Source organism: Acinonyx jubatus, chromosome B1 (assembly GCF_027475565.1).
Source record: "Acinonyx jubatus isolate Ajub_Pintada_27869175 chromosome B1, VMU_Ajub_asm_v1.0, whole genome shotgun sequence".
Lineage (NCBI taxonomy): Eukaryota > Metazoa > Chordata > Mammalia > Carnivora > Felidae > Acinonyx > Acinonyx jubatus.
The window spans coordinates 43,742,905-43,761,166 of NC_069382.1; the positions used below are offsets into that span (position 1 = coordinate 43,742,905).

The 18,262-nt window shown below is 54.5% G+C and overlaps 1 protein-coding gene across 1 annotated transcript; it reads right to left on the reverse strand.

Moving 5' to 3' along the window:
* Positions 1 to 11,652: 11,652 nt before the first annotated feature.
* ZNF703 (zinc finger protein 703) lies at positions 11,653 to 16,804 on the reverse strand. Its single transcript, XM_027070337.2, has 2 exons — positions 15,579 to 16,804; positions 11,653 to 14,551 (listed from the first exon to the last, which is right to left on the reverse strand). The coding sequence occupies exons 1-2, from the start codon at positions 15,819 to 15,821 to the stop codon at positions 13,019 to 13,021; spliced, it is 1,776 nt and encodes a 591-aa protein (XP_026926138.1). The 5' UTR covers positions 15,822 to 16,804; the 3' UTR covers positions 11,653 to 13,018.
* Positions 16,805 to 18,262: the final 1,458 nt, after the last annotated feature.

The window sequence follows — 18,262 nt, forward strand, 5'->3', positions numbered from 1 at the left end:
GTGGGGTGACTGGGTGGTCAGTGCTCTCCCTCCACACCCCTTCGCCACCCTTCTCCTCCCAGCTCCTCCCCATTCCTGGTTTCTCCGGGGCTCTGGCTGAGTTACTGAGCTTTTGTCCTTCCAGGGAGGCACAGCTGCAAGGGAAAAGGATCTCCATGACAGGAGAATTTGGCTGATGCCCGGGCATGAATTTCCCCAGCCTGAGACACTCTTCCTTCTTTATCTGGCTGGCCGTGCTCAGCCTTCTGGTCTCAGCTTCACGGTCATGGTCCCAAAGAGGCTCTCTCTGACCTTAGTTCTAAACGAGCGTTCCTTGTTACACCCTCTCTGTATGCGCGGTAGAACACTCTCCTTTTCCTTCATTGCTACTACCACGATGCATAATCCTACATTGAATTGTTTAATTTTGTTCTCCTTATTAGTCTATAAGCTTCAGGAAGGCAGGGGCTGTGTGTCTTTTCGCTCACTATTTTACTCCGAGAGTTGAGCCCAATTCCTGGCGTGTAACAGATGCTTAGTAGATGGTACTGAAGGATCCTACAGATGGTGCTAGGTCCATCTAGGGGCTGGATGATCTCAGAGCTCATTGGGCATCTACCCAGTGGCCTGGGGTGGGTAAACTATGGTGTTTTTTCCTTTTTCTTTTTCTGTTTCAGAAGGAAAGGGGGAGAAGAAAATACAGAGTGAAGAGAGTACGTATGGCTTGGTATTCTTGGAAACCCTCTCTCATGGACTGGCTTAGCCTACTCCACAGGAGATCGTGGGTGGGTTGGGGTTAGGACCCTGCTTCTCCTCTGATAGAGTCCCCAGACCTTGGAGCCTGGCTTGAAAACAACAACAACAACAAAAACCCCTATGGATGTTCCATAGGAAAAAACCATGTTCCATGTTCCAAAAAGGAACAGCACTTTTCTGACCCCAACTACCTTTCACTGGCCTGTTCCTGAACGATCCTGAGCTTGGAAAGCCCAAAGAAGTTTCAGGCAACATTTTTTTTTTTCACCTGAAGCATGCGTAAGCTGTAATCTGCTAGGAAAAATAGGACAGCAGGAGAGGAAGGCAAGAGGACAGAGGTTAAAGCAGGGCCGGTTTGGGGCAAGCAGTGGAGGAGAAAAGTTAGTATTGTGGTGGGTGGGAGAACCTCCTTCCTTCCTTCTTTCCTCTCCTTCAAGGTGTTCTCTCCACTGAGCGAGCTTGAGGGTGTGAGAGCAGAAGGAGGCAGAGATGAGGACAAGGCCCTCAAAGCACGAGGGAGAGGGGAGACTCGTCCCTCTAATGGTGGTTCTCAAGCAGGGCTGGACCACCCCAGGGCTGTTTGGAGGTGTAGGGGATAGTTTTGATTGTCTCCATGACTGGGGGGTGGGGGGGATGCCAAAAACAAGTCATGTCTTGAGACCAAGGATGCTAGACCTTCTGCCCTACACTGGAGGGTCCTGCCCAATAAAGAACTCTCTTGGTTAAAATAATCGTGAGAAACAGTGAGATGAGGAAAAACAAGGACTTGAAGGCTTTATCTCTCTGGGGCATTAGACACCCCATGGGTCTTGTCCCCAGAATTCCTGAAGTCCATGGAGAAAAAGTGGAGAGGCCTACCCTGCCCACTGGAGCATGTGACGTGGCACTCAGGGGTCACTGTCCTGTTTGGTCCCCTCTCAGCACTCCCTCCATGCCCCTCAAAAACCTGCAAAGCTGTCCAGCGGGCCCTGTTAGCTCAAGCCGGGCCTCCCTCAGCTGCGACAGTTAACTTTTTCCATATGCCGGGGCTGCTCCTGCATCAGACGAGGGAGGATGGGGAGAGATACGCGGTCAGAGTGGTTGCAGGTGGAGGCGAGGGGCGGCCCGCGGGAATGTCCAAGGGTTGGTGGGAGAAGTTTTTTGGGGGGTGTCGCCTTGTGGGGGGAAGTGCTGGGGGAAGTCAACGGCAACACGTTCTAGCCTGTTGGGGGGACGGCCGTTGGCACCAGGAGAAATCCATCCAGCGGAGCCAACCCTCATTAATCATCTGGGCGGCTGAACTGCCAGCTCCTTTCAAGATCTTTCAAGAAGGGTTTTCACCCAAAATAGAGTTGAAAATGTGCTGGGCCCTACTCAGAATCTCATCAGTCTGGGCATTATGGGAAGTGTCAGGCAGGCTGTGACAGACAAGGCCCACTCTGTTCAAGGGGTCCTGACTCCCACGGCCTGTCATATCAAGCGCCTGATCAAATTTGACAGCTTCATTTGTACCTACAGAATAGATAAAAGGGGCTGTTCATTGAAACAAATGGAGGGGAAGGGGTGGGGGAGGGAAGGGAGGTGAGAGGGAGTGTGTGTGTGTGTGTGTGTGTGTGTGTGTATGTGTATTGGGGGGAGGAATGACATTGGGGGTAGGACAGGGGAGGGTGATGTTGGGAGCAGGGGTGCAAAGGAGGATGCTCTCCATGAGCATTTGGGCCAACACCCCCAGAAGAGGGAATAGGGGTCAGGGAAGACAGGTGAGTATCAGGAAGGGGATGGACATGAAGGTCCCACCTATCACCGTCACCATCAAGAGGCTCCTGAGACCCTCTCTGTGCTCTGGGTCCTGACACTGTATAACTGGAGCCAGGAAGGTGGGCCCTGGGGGTGAGAGAGCCCAGGGTGGGTGGCCGTGACTGAGAGAGCAAGGCCAGCACAGGTGATGCATGTTTCAATTCCAAGCCTTGAGCTGAATTTTGCAAAGAGCCTTCCTTCCCTCGGAAGCAACCCCTTCACTGTGCTGTGTCCGCAGTGAGGCTGTCGTCCTCCTTTGACTGCTTGCCCACACCTGCGCTGGTGGCCCCAAAGCCCTGGCTCCCTTAAGTTACTCTTGCCTTCATGCTCCCTGCAGGTGGAAGCTGGTTGGTGTGCACCGGAGGGACATCCTCCAACACACTCTGGCTTTGGGCTTTGCTCAGGCTGTCCCACTGGCCTCAAAGACCTCTCTCCTCCTTCCAGTGGGGGACTGGGTGAACGAATGCATCCCTCCAACTCCCAGGGTGCTCTGAACGCCTGGCACTTTTTAGGAGTCCCCTTCATGAGTTAATGTCATACTTTATTTCACATTGTTAGTAGGTGTTTATACAGTCTTCCCTAAGAGATTTTTACTTATTTATTTTTTTTAAAATTTTTTTTCAACGTTTTTAAATTTATTTTTGGGACAGAGAGAGACAGGGCATGAACGGGGGAGGGGCAGAGAGAGAGGGAGACACAGAATCGGAAACAGGCTCCAGGCTCCGAGCCGTCAGCCCAGAGCCTAACGCGGGGCTCGAACTCACAGACCGCGAGATCGTGACCTGGCTGAAGTCGGACGCTTAACCGACTGCGCCACCCAGGCGCCCCTAGTCTTCCCTAAGAGATTTTAAACAGTTTGATGTGAGGGGCCATGTCTTCTGCATCTTCTCTTCTTTGACAGCATTTAGCACAGGTAGCAGGTTCTCAGGAAACATTCCCACAAGTACGCGTACACTGCAAAGTTCAGCTGTGACCAGCAGGGGGTGAGCTGGGGATCAGGGGATTTAAAGTTCTTTTCTGACCCAGTCTTTAGAGGAGAGGGTCTGAGGTTGACAAGGCTCCGCCTATCCTGCCCCCACCCATTTAGAGCCATTGGGAGATTTAGAGAAAGGCCCTCTTGGACACGGATGCGGCCCAGGCTAGGTGTCCTGGGGCCGCCACGGAGACCCCACGCGCTCCGCTTGGCCAGATGCTCTCGTGCAAGGCACCAGCCTCACCACAGTACATGGTGGCTCCTGTGGCAGGAGTATAGGTTTTTGGAATCAGAGAGACTTGACAGGGATCTTGCTTCTACTGTTTACTGGCTTTGTGTCCCTGGGCAAAAAGTGTTCAATAATAGACTCACTGCAGAGACTTGCTGCCAGGATGAAATGAAGTCTTGTATGGAAAGTGCTTAGCACGGTGCCTGGCACACAGCAAGCGCTCCGTAAATGTTAGAGAAGGAAAAGAAGCCACGTCTGATCCCTGTTGCCCAGACCTTTCTCGTCTCAAATGAGAGTACATACTGTTGATGGCACTTGTTTGTCAGTGACCATTGATCACTATCACTTTCGGTCCATCCTGAACCTTTTTGTAAGTTTCATGGATGAAAGCATTCCTAGAATCCAATACATGGGAGGTCTCCACCCTTCTTGTAAGGAGGGCTTGTTAATACACTGCCTCGATGACCCGAGAGGAGGTTCTTTGCAAGCCACCTGGTGGAGATCTCGGGACTACAAGGTATGCAGAAGGTCACAAATCTCTTTGAACTTCAGGGTCTCATAGCTCTGAGATGTCCGCCCTAACTGCGAGGCCAGGCTTGTCTGGCTAGAGCATTCCATCCCCAGAGGCACCTGTTTCCTGTGATTTCAAGTGTAAACTTTCTCCAGGTAAACAGAGCTCAGTGGGTTTGGAAGGAGTTTCTGTTTGTTGAGGCCCGAGGAAGCAGGGTGGAGGTGAGCTGGACGGAGGGAGAGGAGAGTTCTGCCTCACTTACTGTGGCCGTGGACAGTCACGCATGCCTTCATCACACCGAAAACTCAGTTTCCACCTGTGTAAAACGAGCATGGGGAGGGCGGGGTGGAAGCTGGTCAGAGTGCCCAGACAGCACCCTCTCCAATTCTTCTCTCCTTCCCGGGAGGGTCAGTGTCCTGCCCTTGGCAGTTAGGAGAGGCTGGGTGATCAGTTCTAGCCAGAGGAGTATGAACAGATGAACAGAAGTGACATGTGTCATTTTGGCCTGAAATGTTGTTTGTACAAGATTCTTCAGTTCTTCCCCCGCTGACCACCAAGGATGTTCCTGTTAGTCAGTGGGCCTGGTAAATTATGTGCAATACTGTGATGCTTTCTGATGATGGGTCACCTTGGTTAGACTGAGTGACAGTTCCTGGTTAGCTAACCAAACATGAATCTAGGTGCTTCTGTGAAGGAATTTTGCAGATATGATTCAAATTCTTAATCAGTTGACTTTAAGTAGATCAAAAGGGAGGTTGTCTGGGGTGGGCCTGACCTAACCAGGCAAGCCCTTTGAAAGAGGGCTCAGGCCTTCCCTGAATTTAGAGACTCCAAAGGGCTCATGCCAGTATTTCCAGCCTTGGATCTTCCCTGCCTGCATGTCCTACAGACTTGCTTAGCTAGCCACCACAATCGCATAAGCTGATGCTTTGCAATAAACGTCTTACTATATTACTGGTTCTGCTTCTCTGTTCAAACCCTGACAGATACAGAGATCTTTGTCAATGATGGAGATGTAGTATAAACGAGAAATAAGCCTTTGTTGTTAAGCCCCTGAGATGGTGGGGCTCGTTTGTGAGCACAGCATACTCTGGCCTGTACTGACCATCGCAACACGACTAGAACTGTTGGTCCATCATATATTTCAGCTCACACGTCTGCCTCCTACTGGACTGGAAGCTCCCTGAGGCAAGGTCCGTGTCTCTCCCGTCTTTCTAGTCCCAGAGAAGACCGTGGAACCTAGTATGTAGTGGGCACTTTGTTAATGTTTACCGAGTTGCAAACCCACTGCACCGAGCAGCATCTTGGCTCTTGGAAGGGAGGGAAAGGACTGAGGTAGTCACCCCATTTCCTTATGGGCTGGCTACAAACCTGTGTGCAACCCACACTACACACATGTACACGCTCGTATGTACACACACCCAGGAGAGCAAACGGGACGCAGGGAATGTGCCCTGACAGGTTCCAAATTACTGTTTCCCCTCTAAAATCTGGCTCTGATTTAAACTCCAGAAGGATCACTTGATTTTATGTTCCAAAGAGCTGTGGAGATACCCGCTGCCCACTCAGAGCAAAGGTCCCCCCAACTCCTCCATGGTTTGATTTTTATCTGCTTTTCACTTCTTCTCTTGCCAGTTCCATTTTCCAAAAGCAATTGGCGGTAGGTTATGAAACAGGATTCTTTCTGTAGACCTTGATTTAACCTCACGGGATTCTCAACGTTATTTTCAACCATCATTTCTGACCCACTTAAGTACCCAATCAGTCTTTGAAATACCCGCATCAAAACTAACCTACACTCAGGATCTCGTCAAATTAAAAAAAAATATTTTAATAATTCATTTTGTTGAAATGGAAAAGAGAGTCCCTTCTCTGGGTGAAAATTCCACATTACAGTATTTTTCTTCTGTATGCTCCCCTGCTCCCCGCCGCCCCCCCCCCCCCCCCCCCGCCATTATTGAGGTAAAGTCATGACATTTCTTCTTCTGGACCTTTCACACTCACTGTCTTGATAGGAACTTTAGAACCATACTTGACTGGGGATGAGTGATGGAGCATTTTAACCAGCTCTGACCTCCATAATGCTTTACTCTAAACATTTTATAAACTCATAGAATATTCCAGTTAGAAAGGGCTTCAAGATTAGAGGGCCCAATAGCTTCATTTCAGAAATAGAAAAATAGACTCAGAGATTAAGTGACTTGTTCAAAGTCACACAGCAATTGAGTTTCAGAACTAGAAGAAAATCCCAGTTTTCTGGCTCCCATTTCTATGCTCTTTCTCCCCAATATGCAATGACTAGACATCCTGGACTTTCCAGGACAGTCTTAAAGTACACTTTAAGTGTACTTAAACTTTTATCTCCGTTTTGAAGTTTATAAAATACAGTCACTTCATTTCTCTCAGCCAGTAGGTTCAACTTCTTTTCTCTTAAGAGAGAGTTTTCCCCGTTCATCTGTGATCCAAATCCACTGACAGCTTTTCCTGTTTTAGTAAGTGCTAATAGTGCTTGGAAGTCTTGGGAAGTCTTGGGAAGGCACCCTGGGAAGACTTGGAAAGGCCCTTCATTTAGGAAGAGTACAAACCATTTCTGTGCCGCGAACGCTCTCTGGCAGGTGCAAGTTGGTTAGGAAGAAAGGAATGGAAGAAAATTCAGACGTGCCGTATACAGTGTCAGTAAAGCCTCTTCCTTCATCTGCTTTAGAAATGGAAATTATGGGCTCAGGGGCTCAAGTTCCAGCTCTCTTATCACTATGGAATGAAGGCCTCATCCATCTTCAGCCTTCAGAAAAAGGATGGGCCTCCAAGGAGCCTCCCAACAGATTGGAGCTTCCATGGCAAGGTGCCCCCCATCAGCCCCAGTGGTCTCCCCCTCCGGCTCCCACAGCCCACCCATCTGGTCCACACAATTAGCACCTCCTTACATCCTGTCCTATCCTCCACTGTCTGCACAGTACGAGTTAGCACTTTATTAGATCAGCATAAACGCGCTTATATGTAACGCTATCTTGCTCCCTGACTCACGGGTGTGTCTTATCTCCCCCAACTAAATCAGACAAGAATTTCGTCTGAGTTTTCTCCTGTGTCTTATGGCATCCAGCACATAAACAGGAATTCTGTAAATCCTGTCCCTTTGATGACTGACCTCCTGGAAGTATTAATCCCCAAATACCAGCACTCGAATTTCAAGCTGCCATTTCTCTATTTTTGTCATCAGGTGCATCATTTGTCAAAACATTAACTGTATCAGCGGAAAGAAGTAGATATCACTTTTGTGGTCCCCCTACCTCTTTTTAAAAGTGGAAATCAACTGTTGGGCTCCATTGATTCCCCATGAATCCCCTGGCCTGGCTCCCATCCCGGACCCAGGCAGAGGTAGGGGTGTGTGTGTGTGTGTGTGTGTGTGTTGGGGTGGGAGGATGCTTCAGTTCTCTGTTTCTGGCCTCTGCAGCCTCCCCCTCTGCTGGGTGCCTTTCCTGTACTTGGACCCAGTGGCTGACAGCTGTTTTGGGGGGACTGGAGGAGAAAACGTGGGCATGCCAAGTGTTACAATAGGACAGGCTTTGTCCAGGGGCCGTGGTGCGTCTTCACTGACCTTGGAACTGAGTGACTGGGGACAAGTGAGGGGAGGCAGCTTCCTTCCCTTTCCAGGCTGCAGGTTTTTAATGTCTCCTTTGTTGGTCTGGGCCCCTGGAGACGGCACTGAAGGGAGAGACTTTAGGCTGTTCCCTCCCTCCCGGACAAAATGGTGCATGCTTTTCCTGTTTAAACAGGGCGCAGTTGTGAAGTGCCCTGACTCCGCACACACCAAGGCCCGGCAACGGCTGCAATAAATCAATAGGAAAATAGAAGCTGCCAGTTAGACTAAACAAGTGCATTTGCAAAGACGGCTAGCCCTCATTAATCACTCTGACAGTCCTAAAAACACATTTCCCCTTTAATGACTGTATTTGGATAATCAGTGCTTTTTCCTCCTCAGTCAGAGTTTGAGTAACAGACAGCTGGTGTTATTACAGCCATTGGGGAGGGAGGGCTGGGATTAGGGTCTACGGAGAGCCATCCACTGGCGGTCTCCTCAAACCGGGTCGGCTGCAAAAGCCGTTGTTATGCAATAATGAGAGGGAGCTTTGTACTGCCATCGATGGCTCCCGGGCAGCCATGTGCAAGTTCCCCCCCAAACCTGGACACCCACCTGCATTATGTGAAACACAAAAGCCTCATGTTGGGTTTTATGAGCTTTGGCAGATTTAACCACAGGCTGGGAGGCAGGAGTTTCTCTGGCAGCAAGGTAAGAAGATGGGTCGATGTGATCTGGCTTTGCTTCCTTTAGGTGACTTTGGCTTTCAGGAGAAACTTTGAAACCCAGCGCATTCCTCTCTATAAATGATGTAACACATTAATGCACAGCACATTATGAAAATGGTAATTCAAACCCATAGTGCTCCAAATTAAACCATACATTATCGGATGCACTCAACCATCTATTTTGCAAAAAGACAGGACGAATGAAATCAAATCAAACAGAAAACTGGAGTGCAGCTTCCCCTACAGAATGATTAATAAAGTACAGAGCCTCAGGATTATTGCAAGACGAATTCCACGGTAACCCAGACATACATCAGGCAGGAGTTAGCTCATATATCGAGAGGCACGTCCCAGTACGCCGGGTAGGGCAAGGCAATTGTGGCTGCCTAAAGAAGGGCGCCACACCTCCTGAGCTCCCCAGTTTCTCTGGAGGTGGGTTAGCGGAGGGGAGGCGGGGGGGACGACTGGCAAGTTAAAAACCCAACGCCATGCCACTCTGTTCGTGTCAACCCTGTATCTGAGAAGGAGCCTTTCCCCTCCCTCTCCTCCTCCCTTCCTCCCGCAGCTGCCCACGAGGCCACAAAAATAACCAGGCAAGAGGTGTGAAAATCTGACCTGGGGCCAGGAACGTCCAGTGTCTCAAGTTCCAGCTCTTTGCTTCCACCCTTCCTGGTGCCTTGGGAACACAGGCCCCATTTCTGGCGCCTGGGAGAGATTAGGAGGAAAAGGGGGAGGAGGGCTAGGAAGAGAATGAGGTGGAGAAATAGAAGGTAGAGGTGATTCTCAAAGAAAAGAGTGGCTAGATGAATTAATTATGCAAATAAGCAGTTGGGGTGGGGAGTATTATCTCTATTAAAACAGCAACTTTGTCTAATGAGAATTTAGCTATTGAAAGTAAGCAACTCCCCACCAGCTAATTAAAACAGCCACATTTCTTTGGAACTGGCACCCATTTATGGCGGGGAGGGCTGACATTTCAGGGTGAGAACTGGGACACTCCAGACCACAATGCTTGCCCTTTGATGTCACAAGGGTAGTTGGGGGCAGCTTATTCCAACTACGCAAAGGGCATCCTTCCCAGTCTGCAAAGGCCACAAATACATTTTCTGGGGAAACTCAATGGTCTGGGGGTTTCTAAGCTCATGCATAAGCCAAGAAGCTTTAGAAACACGACTTTTGCTATACAGAGAGTTCACTATTGGAGACAGTGAGTCTATTCCTTTCTCTTTCCCAACAAGAGGAACGCTGTGGTCCTTAGCTAGGGAGGTCTGAAGCCCATGAAGTTTAAAGAAAAGAGAAAAGTTTAAGTCTTCCTGCAGGGGGAGCAATTTCCAGAAGTTTTAGCAGCCATAAAAAAAAAAAAAGGTATCTGAAGGAAAGAGGACTTGAGAGGAAGGGAAGTGGGAAATAACAAACAGCAGACAAAACAACAGAGAGAAAGAAAGACAAAGCAAGTCCCTACAGTTTCAAGTCATTTAAAGATTCTGACCAATTTGAACTTTGAGAACGCAGATAATGACGACTCCCCAGGAAGGTCCTGAGTTGGTCCCAGGGTGACTTCCGCAGCCTGTTTTGCTTCTCCGGGACTTGCCCTCCCCCACGTGCCCAAAGACACTAGCAGCCGAGGTCCCTTCCCCTGGGACACACCTAAGTTCTTTTGGTGGCCAGCACGGACATTTTCTGCAGAAGAAGCCTGAGGTCCTCTTGACAGAGAAAGGAATTTTGGCCAGAAACAAAGATATAGTGGCAAAACTTCAAAGAACCCTAATCAACCACCCCCCCCCCCCACCGCCACCTCCCAAGAACATCTAACGTTGAGGCTTTGTCAAGTCCAGAGAGCGTGACACCGGGTGAGGGAGGCCCCCCTGTGATTCTCTAGCGGGGTGTGGTGTCTTCCCAAACAGTGCGGACGGACAGAGAAGGCATCCCTCCCACCCCACCTTCCGCCCTTGACCTCGGGTCTACGGACGGACGTTTCAGACGCACGAAGCTTGTGGAGCACGAACTGCCTAGTTAAGTCACGATCCTCACAGAGAAAGCAAAGCAAAACAGCAGCGCCAACAGCAGATCCCCAAAGCGGCGCGGGGCCAACGCAGAGGAGAGCGGCCAGGAGGGGGCGAGGCAGACCACTTTGAAGTGCGCCCAACAGGAGGCCCGTCGCGTCCAAGAGGAGCAGGCCGAGCGCCCGCGCGCCCTGGCCGGGTGCACCGGGGAGCCAGCGGCCTTGGCCGCTCACCGCCCAGGGTAGACGTGAAGGCCGTCCGTCCTCTCCTCCGGCCTCGCGGAAAACCCGGGCAGTGGGAGGTGCCCGACCCTGGTCCCACCATCCTGGCAAAGGGCACCCCATCATCGCCTGCCCGGGGATGCCCCAGCGGGTGTCAGTCGTGTGAGCTCAAGACAACAGGGACCGAAGAGTGGTCTCAAAGTCTTGAGTAAACACCGCGTCTTCTCAGCAAAACCGAAACCCCTCCAGAGAAGTCTCTGGGGGCGCAAATGACTCGGGTCGGCAACTCAGCGCCTCGGGGAGCCCCCAAGCTCTGCAAAGCACCCATGTCAGCAGGTGCATTTGGTTTCAAGGAGTAGAAAAGGCAGTCAAGAGGAGGAAATCATTCGCATTTCCAGTGGGAAGCGCGGAAGGTGTCGTCGGGGCCGGCGCCAGTCACCTGTCTTTCTGCCACTAGGTGGCGCCAGAGGCACGTCGACTTTGCATACCTACAGGGCTCTGGGGACGGTGCTGCCAAGTCTGAGCCCCGCGTCCTGGTTCCCTGCTCAGCCCCTTGTACCTCGAATCTAGGTCCAGAGGAAAAACCGCATTTACACACTCCCTTCACCCTGTCCCCAGGAAATATCAAGGACTTTGAAGCGAGGCTGGGAGCTCAACAACCAAGTGGGAGAAACAAACAAACAAACCCATAAAGACGACTGCATGTTATTTGTAATGCGTTGGCATAAGTTTTTTTTTTCCCCTCCCCTCCCCCTTTCTTGAGGAAAGGCATTAAATTCGTCCTTGAACGGAAATTTCAGAAGGAAACCATAAGGTATTTAAGCAAGAATAAAAGGACATCTGCTTAGGTGTCTGGAAGCAGGACAGTGGGTGAGGCAAGAGAGAAACACACCACGGTGTGAATATAGCCAAGTATTCCATTTATTAACAAAATAAGTCTTACCAAGGGAGAGCTCTATTCATCCCCAACAGGCCCCACAGCCCCCGCACTGCTGCATGAGACCAGGAGGGAGGGTAGGTGTGGGGAGAAGACCCAGGGGCGGAGTCTTCAATCCCAGTCACTGAGGGAGCCCACGGAAGCCCACGGCGAACTTTGGGGATTCTGTTGGGTCAGGCCTGGGAAGGGGGTGATGGGGCTCCTGTGATCTGTGTACTCCCTGCCTCCCCAACTGTCCCCCAATGGAGCTAACAAGGTTGTACTGCCCTCTGATATTGCCACTGGTCTGCTTTGGAGGGATCTAGCAAGCATCACTGACCATACCCCTATCAGGAGAGGGATCCCAACAATGGAGAGAAAAACAAGACTATAAATGCACTTTGCAAAATATAAAGAGCAACGTTTTACACCAGCAGAGCCTTCTAGGACTTTTGATTGAATAAGACTAGCCGTACAAGACCCCCACCAGCAGGCAGTGGGACTACTGGGTGTTTGGGGCCACAAAGCATCTGAAAGGTAAAAAGGCTGTCAGAGGCCTTAGGGCCTCTCTTTCAGGGCAGAGCCTGCTGGTGGGGTCAGGGCTCTCAGTGCTCAGAGCAAGCTAGAGGAGCAGCAAGGCTCTAATTTTGGGGGCCAGGGTGCAGACCAAGGACCCCAGGAGGAGAGGGTTGCAGGGGAGGAATCACAGAGCAGAGTTCTGGGTCAATAGAACACAAGACCTCTTGCCACCAAGGCGGATCCCTAGACGCCCCCAAACGCGTTACAAAAAATATCTCCTCTCTGTTACTTGTACAAAGGATAAAACAGAACCTCAAACAAGAACTGAAGGAGAACGAGGGGAAAAGAGAAGGGGCAAATGTCATTTTAACGGTTAGGAAGCATGCAAGAAACTCCCCACGAAGGGAAAACAAATAGAAGAACCCCAGAACCCCAACTCTCCCTCCTCCCCCTAAAACCAAACCAATCCAAAAAAAAAAAAAAAGGCAAAAGGAAAATAAACCACTTACATCTAAGAAAAAGGAAAGAAAAATAAAAGAAAGGAAGAGGGGCGGGGAACATGTAGTTATTTGTGTGATTAATATTATTATTTGGGGAACACAGACTTTTTGCATACCATTGACTCGTGTGGGCCGTTAATGCACTTATATTCCCAGCTTGTAAGCTAACATTATAGTAAATAAATACACAGTCCGGTGGGGAGGGTCTGGGCGGGGAATCCCGGCAGGGACAAGCAGTAGTGGAGGTTGCAGCGGCGAGGCGGCCGGGGGGGAAGGGAGGCGGAGGGGGGGGGGAAGGAGAGGAGGGTTGGGTGGGAGCAAGAGCTGTAGTTACTGGTATCCGAGTGCGGAGGCTGAGGCTAGTCTCTGTCCGTACAGCGCATACGGTGAGTAGTAGGGTCCGGCTGTGGGGAGGGACGGCACGGCCAGGCCCCCGGCTGTGGATAAGTGGCTCTTGCCATAGGGGTGGTACCGGCTTAGCCCCAAAGTGTGTGGACTCCGCAAGGACAGCGACCCGGGGCTGCCCGGGGCGGTGGGCGGGGGGAGGTGCAGATGGCAGGAGGCTGCAGCTGCGGCGGCTGCGGCTGCGCTGCCCAGGCCGGAAGCCCCGGGGTAGGCGGCCAGAAGTTTCTCCGCGCCGGGCAGGGCCGTGTGAGTCCGTAGGTGGCTGAGCAGCTCCTCCGAGGTGGCGAAGCGCTTGTCACACGGCCCGCTGGCCGCCACCCAGTTGCAGCTGTGTGGCAGCGGTTCGTTCTGCAGCATGAAGCCGTAGGTGTAGAGCGGGTGGCCGGGGAGCGCGGCCTGAGCGGCGCTGGAGGAGAGCGCAGCGGGCTGTAGCGGGTGCCCGGGGTACACCAGTGGGTAGCCCCCGGCCTTCAGGCTGGGCCCGGCGGGGTCGTGCGCGCTGCAAGTGGAGCAGCTGGAGCCGCCGAGGTGCGAGGCGCTGTGGTAACCTCCCAGGCAGTAGGGGTCACGGCATAATCCCTGCAGGAAGGAGGGCGGGGAGGCCCCGGTGAGCGGGCTGGAGCTGGGGGGCTTGCCGGGTGGCAAGCCCAGGCCCCCCGACAGCTGGCCTCCCACGAGGCCAGACTTGCTGGGATCCAGGCCAGGCACGAACTGAGACGGGTAGCCGGCGTAGGCGCCCACGATTGAGCCGTGGTAGCCGATGCTGGAGGGTGGCAGCGGGAACACCGAGTGGCCGGGTTTGTAGGGTGACACCGGCGCCACGTGGCCGGCCCCCACCAGCGCCGAGGGCGGCTCGGACTTGCGCCCGGAGGCCCCAGCCTCCGCACCACCCCCGTGTGCGCCGGGCTCCCCACCGCTGCCACGGCTCACAGCCGCAGCCTCCGGGCTGGGCTTGGGCTCCTGGTCTTTCTTGTCCAGCTCCCCGCCGCCACCCCCGCCGCCGTTCTTGCAGTCAGAGTGGTGTGGGGAGCCGCCCCGGGAGCCACCGGGCGAGGACGAGGACGACGACGCAGAGACGGGCGCTCCATGCGGGGGAAAGGGCGTGCAGGCGGCGCTGGGGACCCTGAAGCCCGCCTTGTCTCCCGGGGACAAGGAAGATGAGGAAGAGGTGGAGGACACGGAGGAGGAGCCGCTGTCTTTGCGGGAGTCGCCGCCGCCGGAGCCCTTGGAGTAGGGCTTGAAGCTGGACTTGTCCTCGGCTGGGGAGTCCCCCAGCTGCTTGAGGGCCGCAGACGCGGAGGCGGCACCCGTGGCGGAGCGGCCAGGGTCCTTCTCCCCTCCCAGCCCGTTGGCGGCCGCCGCTACCGAGTTGAGCTTGGACGAGGGCGGCGGGTCGGGCTTGCCGATCTGCGAGCAAGTCTGGGCCAGCAGCGCCAATGGACTCTTCTTGGCGTCCAGCTGTGGGAGACAGCGGCAAGGGGAGGGAGAAGGGGGTGAGACTACGAAACTGACGGAGCAAGCGGGGTGCCTGGGGAGCAGGGTGGGCGCGGAGGGCCCGGGCGGCGGCGCGACGGGGCGGGAAGGCCTGGGGAGAGGGTCTGAGAGTGCGGGCGGGGCGGGGCAGCTGAGCAGAACTGCGCGCGCAGGGCCCGGGGTGGGGTCCCTCAATCCACCGCGTCCCAGAGTGCGGCACAGGCCGGGGGGAATGGGGCAGTCGAAGTGGTCCACCAGAGGCCGCCGCGGGAGCAGGTGACTGCTGTGGAATCGGGGCTGGGGGAGGGGCTGTGACTCGCCCCCTACCCTCTAATTTCCCCCTCCTCAGTGCCCAGGAAAAAACTTATTCCTTCAGTTTGGGGAACTTCGCTTGGGACGGGTTTCTGGCGGTGGCGCCGCGAGGCAGGAGCCGGGCGAAGCGCCTTCTGAAGCTAGGGGCTGCCGTTGGCGCTCTCCTTGTAGCCCCTCCCTCCCAGGGAGGGCACGCAGGGAAGTGGGAGGAAGAAAGACCTGGGATCGGGAGTGCCTGGGCGTAGAGCGCTCTAACCGGATGGGACAGAGGCGGAGTGGGACGGGGGCGATGCGGCTCCAAAGACACCAGACCGGGGTGGGGTGTGTGTGTGTGTGTGTGTGTGTGTGTGTGTGTGTGTGTGTTGGCGCGGGGAGGTGGGGGCAGGAAAGGCAGAGATAGATCATCTCTAGCCTGAAAACTGGGTGCCACAGGAAAAGTAAAGGACCCAGCGGAGACTCCAAGAGCAAACCCAGTCCAAAATACGTAGCTCCGAAAGGCGAGTGTGGACTGGGAAACCTTCCACGGAGAAGCCTGGGGAGAACTGGGTGGACTCCGATCCCTGTTCCCTCGGTCCCTCCTCACCCCGTGTGCCGGCGTGGCGGGACCTGGGCGTCGCACTGAGCCCCGGGGCGCAGGGAGTAGGGCCGTGGGCCCCGCAGTGTTGGGCGGAATGGGGCCGGCAGCGACCAGGAGACTGACCTCAATGGGGCTGACGGGGGTGGAGGACAGCGGCTGCAGGTACTCCGGGTGCAGGAGGTGGCCGGTGTGAGCGCTCAGCATCTTCAGGACCCTGATTGGAAGCCGGTTCGCCTGGCGCAGGGGGTCCGCCGGGGGCAAGAGGGACACCGCCGCTGGCACCGCCGGCCTCTTCCCGCCGCCGCCGCTGCCGCTGCCGCTGCTTTCGGGTGTCCTTGGGTTAGATCCAGCGGGCGAATCGCTCATTTGGAGGAGGCAGCGCCACTGGGGGGGCGGGGAGGGAGGGGGAGCACCGGGGAGGAGAGCTCCCGGGGCGGGTGGGCTCGCTCCGCAGCGTCGAGCGCGGTGCAGCAGCCGCTGCACCTCCACCCCTCCTCCACCGACGCCGCCGCAGCCGCCGCCGCCGCCGCTAGCCCCGGCGAGCAACACAAAAACCTTCGCCTTCCCAGAGTCGCACGTCAAATAGCCGCGATCGGCAGCCACACTTCAAAGGGATCGCCGCGCCCGCCCAATCGCAGCTCTCGCCGGGACCCCGGGGCGGGGAGAGCGGCGGGCGGAGGCCGGCGCCGCCGGTGGGAGGGGAGAGCCTTAAAGGGGCCTCGCCCGCGCGCCGCCGCCGCCTCGGCCTTTACCTCCCGATGCACTCCTCCCTTCCCCCCCACACCCCCCCCCCACCCCCGGCTGGACCGCCCTTGCCCCGGGGTCCCGTAGAGGACAAGACTCCTCCGGGACCCCGGGCTCTGCACCCTACCTTCCGCTGGCTTTCCTGTCTCTCTCCCCTCCCTTCACACTGCCAGGGTTGGGGGAGGTGGTGCTGGCTGGGTCAGTCACCCGCCGGCCGAGAGTGGGGTGGGGCGGACTGAGGTGGGGTGGGGGGCAGGAGCGCCGGGAGCTGGCTCCGCCGCTGCCGAGTCCCAGACGTTCTAGGAGGCCGCCTGGGGGCGGGCCGCGCCTCCGGAGCCCCGGCCTAGCTCCGGCCCTGCTCGGGCTCTGCTCGGGCTCTGCTCCGGCTCAGCTCCGGCACTGCCCCGGTCCAGCTCTCTTTCCCTAACTGGCTTCTCCCTGGTGTGCTCATTTTGAAGCGCCCGAGCCTTGCAGGCGTCCACGGCTCTCGGGACGCGGCGTAGCCGCTCCAACTACTTTGAGCCTGTCCGGTTCGAAGCCTGCAAGTTTGAGGACTCCCTTTCGGGGTGAGATGGTCGCGACGAAGCGCGGTATTCTAGGCTGTGCTCGCTGCCCTGACGCGCCTGGAGCGCGCTGCCTGCACACTGATTTATAGGTTCGGTCTTGGGTGCGTTTCAGGTTTCTTATAGTATCTGTTTAGAGGCATACCGTTTTCTCGCTGCACCGTGCCTAGCTGCTATTTTTGGGGGTACACCCAGGATCACTGGAGAGGCCAGTATCCCAGAGGAAGGGGGAAAATCTACGTGCTGTACGTCGATGCAGAATTCAGAGATGCGCCTTCCCATCTTTTCTTCTAGTGGGGGAAAATGCACTAGCTTTTCCCAGGGACATTTTGGAATAAAAACTTTTTGTTAAAAATAACAATACACTCCTTTCCTCCCCCCCCCCCCCCGCCTTTTAGATAAAATGTGTATTGCCAGCTTCGCGCTTGGCAGAGATTTTACATAGTCATAGTACTGACATTAAAGTTCCCGGTCGGCCGATCATCAGAAGGTGAAGCCGGCCCTTTGTGCGCAGGCCTCTGGGGAGACCACTTTTCCGTGCTCTCAGCGGCCAGTGGAGGCGCGCTGGTGTCACTGCCTGCCTTCGAGTACCACTTTCCTAGACCCAATCCATCACTCTGATTGTCAGGCCTGTCAGTGGGGGCATATTGCTCCGGGACTACCCGTCCCTGACTCTGCTGCGTTGATCTACGCCTTGAGACAACATTAGAACCCAAGACGGGGATAGGTGATTTCAAAGGGGTTCTTCAAACAGAACGAAATAACTCTCACGGAAATAACAAATAGCAGTCACGTACATGTATCATGCTCAGTAAAGAAGACAGCAGGCACCACTCCCAGGCCATATCAATCACATGCTAAACTAAATGTACTCCCTGCATCCCTGCTGTTTATTGGGCAGTACGTTTAAGACCTCTTAGAAATGACACAGGCTCTTCCTACCCCAGTTTGAATCCTGGTAGAATCAGGGTGAAGTGAATGCTAAGGGATGGCCTGGCTGGGAGGTGTATTCCGTATTGCAGCAAGAGGGGGACAGGAAGGGGGGGTAGTCCCATTGGCGTGGTGGTCTCTGTGCCACCTCCCTCCTTTCTCATGCCAGCTTCTGTGCTTTCTGACATCACTGCTGCTGCCAATACCACATCTAAGAGTCCACTGCAAGGCTCCTGTAACCTACAGGGCTGTTTGGCCTTGGGGAGATTGCTACACAGACCGAGAACAGAAGAAAGCCTTGCAAGGTGGGAAAGGGGTGGGACTCTATAGGCACTCTGAGGAGGCTGGGCTGGGGAGAGAGGAGACCTAGGAGGCAGAGAGATGAAAAACTCCTTGATTATTATAACCAGCCCAGCTGTGAGAGCCAGCCAAGAAATCCTTCCAGGACCCAAGCAGATGTGTGTTAGGGATGATTAATGGGAAATCAGTTGGGAGCAAAGGGGAGGGGAGGGAGAAGAGGTATTTAGAAGGGAAAGAGGGGCAGAAGGCAGCAGACAGGAGAGAGGGGAG

Excerpts from the sequence above, each read along its gene's own strand:
- ZNF703 (XM_027070337.2), bottom strand. The coding sequence starts at position 15,821 with ATGAGCGATTCGCCCGCTGGATCTAACCCAAGGACACCCGAAAGCAGC. Across the intron at positions 14,552-15,578 it reads CCCCCGTCAGCCCCATTGAG|CTGGACGCCAAGAAGAGTCC; the intron begins GTCAGTCTCCTG and ends TGTCTCCCACAG.